The sequence below is a fragment of the Stenella coeruleoalba genome (genome assembly GCF_951394435.1).
Source record: "Stenella coeruleoalba genome assembly, chromosome: X".
Taxonomy (NCBI): Eukaryota; Metazoa; Chordata; class Mammalia; order Artiodactyla; family Delphinidae; genus Stenella; species Stenella coeruleoalba.
In genome coordinates, this window is record NC_137152.1 from 38910341 (window position 1) to 38913673 (window position 3333).

General features: G+C 45.8%; 1 protein-coding gene across 1 annotated transcript; it reads right to left on the reverse strand.

Annotated features, from left to right (window-relative positions):
* Nucleotides 1-1445: 1445 nt before the first annotated feature.
* On the reverse strand, nucleotides 1446-2097 carry LOC307180342 (peroxiredoxin-1-like). The gene has a single exon (XM_079910542.1). It carries the CDS (start codon nucleotides 2089-2091, stop codon nucleotides 1492-1494), a length of 600 nt encoding a protein of 199 aa, XP_079766668.1. The 5' UTR covers nucleotides 2092-2097; the 3' UTR covers nucleotides 1446-1491.
* Between the last annotated feature and the right edge of the window lie 1236 nt (nucleotides 2098-3333).

The following is a 3333-nucleotide window of genomic DNA, read 5'->3' on the forward strand; positions in this document are numbered from 1 at the left end:
TTTTTTTTTTTTTTTGCAGTACGTGGGCCTCTCACTGTTGTGGCCTCTCAGGCTCCGGACGCGCAGGCTCAGCGGCCATGGCTCACGGGCCCAGCTGCTCCGCGGCATGTGGGATCTTCCTGGACCGGGGCATGAACCCATGTCCCCTGCATTGGCAGGCAGACTCTCAACCACTGCGCCACCAGGGAAGCCCCAAGATGATCATTTTTGATAAAGAATTATAGTAAAGATCTTAAATGAAGATAACAAAGCTCAAAGAAGTTTGGTCAAAAGACCAAAGCAGATCCAGACTTGCCACCTGCCTTGGAATATGGGATTACTACCTGTTACCATTTCTCTGCAGTGCTTCAAAATGCTACTTGTTACAGGGCTTAAGAAGCAACTATCCCCTAAATAATGGTACCTGCCTCAGAGGATTCTTATGGAGACTGAATAAATACTACCTGGCATATAATAAGCTATTATTAAAGGCCCCAGGAATCCTATACTGTCGCTCATAGTTCTTGTTTGTCTGAATACTGGAGGAGTAGGTAGGCTGGGGTAGCCGTGTCTGGAAGGTGTCTAGAAGGGCACCACATGATATACAGAAGGATTCTCAGTCCTGAATCTGCCCTAGCCTCAAGAGCCCAGGAGGAATCCACCTTTGCCCCACTGACAACCCTCCCTCAGGACAATGATATGAGGGCAAGAAAGAACTACCCTTAAATCAAGGATAGAAACCCAGGGAAGCCAAGAGGTGCCCAGCACTGTGCTTTTGACACAGAAAGCCCTACCCTATGAACACCAGTGCTTGTGTTTGTGTCCCCCTCTCCCTTTTAGTTCCAAAGGTACTGAAGCCTCTAACTCTGATCTTTTACAGAACCAGTACCAGGCATTTATCAGAAGAGGCCAAGCCTCAGGTTTTCATATAGCCCTCCCAGTAGTGTAAAAGTAAATGTCAGTAATCTCATTGGGCCCTTAACCTGCAACCCAGCCTATAGCATAAATTGCAGTGCCTTGGCCAATAGTGTAGTAGGTCTTGCTCTTCTCCAGATATGGTGAAATGAAACACCTTGCTTCAGGTCCATTCCCTGTATCTCCTTGCATTTCCCCTCAATATAATTTCCTGATTCTGAGGCAGCTCTCACACCTCATTTTCCCCTAAAGAGGGAAAGCAAAAAGTAAATTTCTCTTACACTCAAAGGCTAATGCCTCCCTAAAATGAAGAATCAACAAGGTCTCAGCTCAAGTTTAATAAAACTACAAAAGACCAAAAGCGATAACCTAGTACTATACACATCAGTTTGCCTGCCGCATAATACAGCTCAGGCCATTCCCTCCAGAGGAAGAAAGGCTGGCCTCCCCAACCCCTGCAGGAAAGGCCTGTCCTGTTCCACACCACATCTGGGCTGAGTGTAAGGTCCTGTGTTTTAAGCATTACAATAGTACAAAATACAATAGTTTTGTTCTCATGGCCACCTACTGCAACCTGGCCCTAAAATGGCCCAGTGCTCACTTCTGCTTAGAGAAATATTCTTTGCTCTTCTGGACATCAGGCTTGATGGTATCACTGCCAGGCTTCCAGCCAGCTGGGCACACTTCCCCATGTTTGTCAGTAAACTGGAAGGCCTGAACTAGTCTCAGTGTCTCATCCACAGAACGGCCAACAGGAAGGTCATTTATGGTGATCTGTTGAATGATACCTTTATCATCAATAATAAAAAGGCCCCTGAATGAGATGCCTTCATGGGCCTTTAAGACCCCATATTCCTGAGCAATGGTGTGCTTGGGGTCTGATATCAAGGGAATGTTCATGGGTCCCAGTCCTCCTTGTTTCTTGGGTGTGTTGATCCATGCCAGGAGACAGAAGTGAGAATCCACAGAAGCACCAATCACTTGGCAGTTGAGTTTCTTAAATTCTTCTGCCCTATCTCTGAAAGCAATGATCTCTGTGGGGCACACAAAGGTGAAATCAAGAGGGTAAAAGAAGAACACAGCATATTTTCCTTTGTAGTCAGATAGACTGATATCTTTGAACTGACCATCTGGCATTACAGCAGTTGCTTTGAACTGGGGGGCATTGTGCCCAATTTTGGCATTTCCTGAAGACATACTGCTATCAGCAGTTCTCACAGACAAACCACAGAAGACAGTCAGGAAAGAGACACGCCAAAATAAATTCTTTGTATCCTCAAAAAGAAAAGAAAAAGTACTCTTGTGGAAAGATCCTCACCTCCCCCAGCTCAGCCATCAACTTGCTGTGGGGACCTCCTGTAAGGCATTTCATCTCTCTGGGCCTCGGTCTTCTCATATGTAAAATAGAGATGTCTTTCAGCATTTTAGAAGCTCCAGTTAGTCTGGGCTCAAAGAAAGGGAAAGAAAGAAAGGTATGAGGTAGTGTCTAAAATGGTAAGGTGACTTCAGCAAAAGTGCAATAGTAGTCCTAAGTCCTATTAGCTCAGAGTCCACAAGTCCTGGCCTTTTCTTCTACCCCCCTCTCCATCTTCCCTCTTGTCCCTGGTGTAAGGTTGTGTTTGGTTCTGAGACCTTCATTCCATCAATAAATATGTATGGCGATGGAAGCCCCAAGATTCAGATTGCCTCATTTCCTGTTCTCAAGTACCCCTCACAACCATACCCCTCCACTTCTCATTTCCTTCCACTGCCTACACATACCTTCCCTCTCTTCGGTAAGTGGTCCTCAGTGGGGGTGGGAGTGAGGGTGGGGGTCCATATTGCTCCCTAGAAGGCATTTTGGGAAATATACGGTGGTACTTTTGGTTGTCACAACAACCGGGGGGGGGGGGCGGAGGGTGGGCAGGGTTCAGGGTTGCTAAAGTCCTGCAGTGCACATGATGGTCTTATCTCATGTAACTTTTGAATGTCTGCTAGACATTCATGTAGGTGAAAAGACTGTTTACGATTATCCAAGCTTATAGCCCAACTCCATATTAAACAAAAACACCAAGTATTTTTAAACAGTTTAAATTAACACTGAAGTTTTCAAAAATGCAACAATCATGTAAATCAAGGGAAGATTGTGCGTTGTTTTATTCAGAATTTTACCAAGAGTTGTTCATCATTTGGAAAACCACATTGTAACCAAAAGTAAGGTCCAGCTGCTCGCCTCTCAAAAGCCAATAAAGAGGCAAGTTGGTGGAAAGGAAAATTTGCTTTATTTTGGATGCTGGCAACCCGGGAGGAGGGCGAACTCCTGTCCAAAGGCCAGCTACCCCCGACCCCCAACAACCAGTGTGCAAGAGCTTTTATAGACAGAGGGAGGGGGCTACATGCAGAAGCAAGAGTCAGCTCTGACAGTCCTCTTGAAATTGGTCATGTGGTGGTCTGACCAGC

Excerpts from the sequence above, each read along its gene's own strand:
- LOC307180342 (XM_079910542.1), bottom strand. The coding sequence starts at position 2,091 with ATGTCTTCAGGAAATGCCAAAATTGGGCACAATGCCCCCCAGTTCAAA.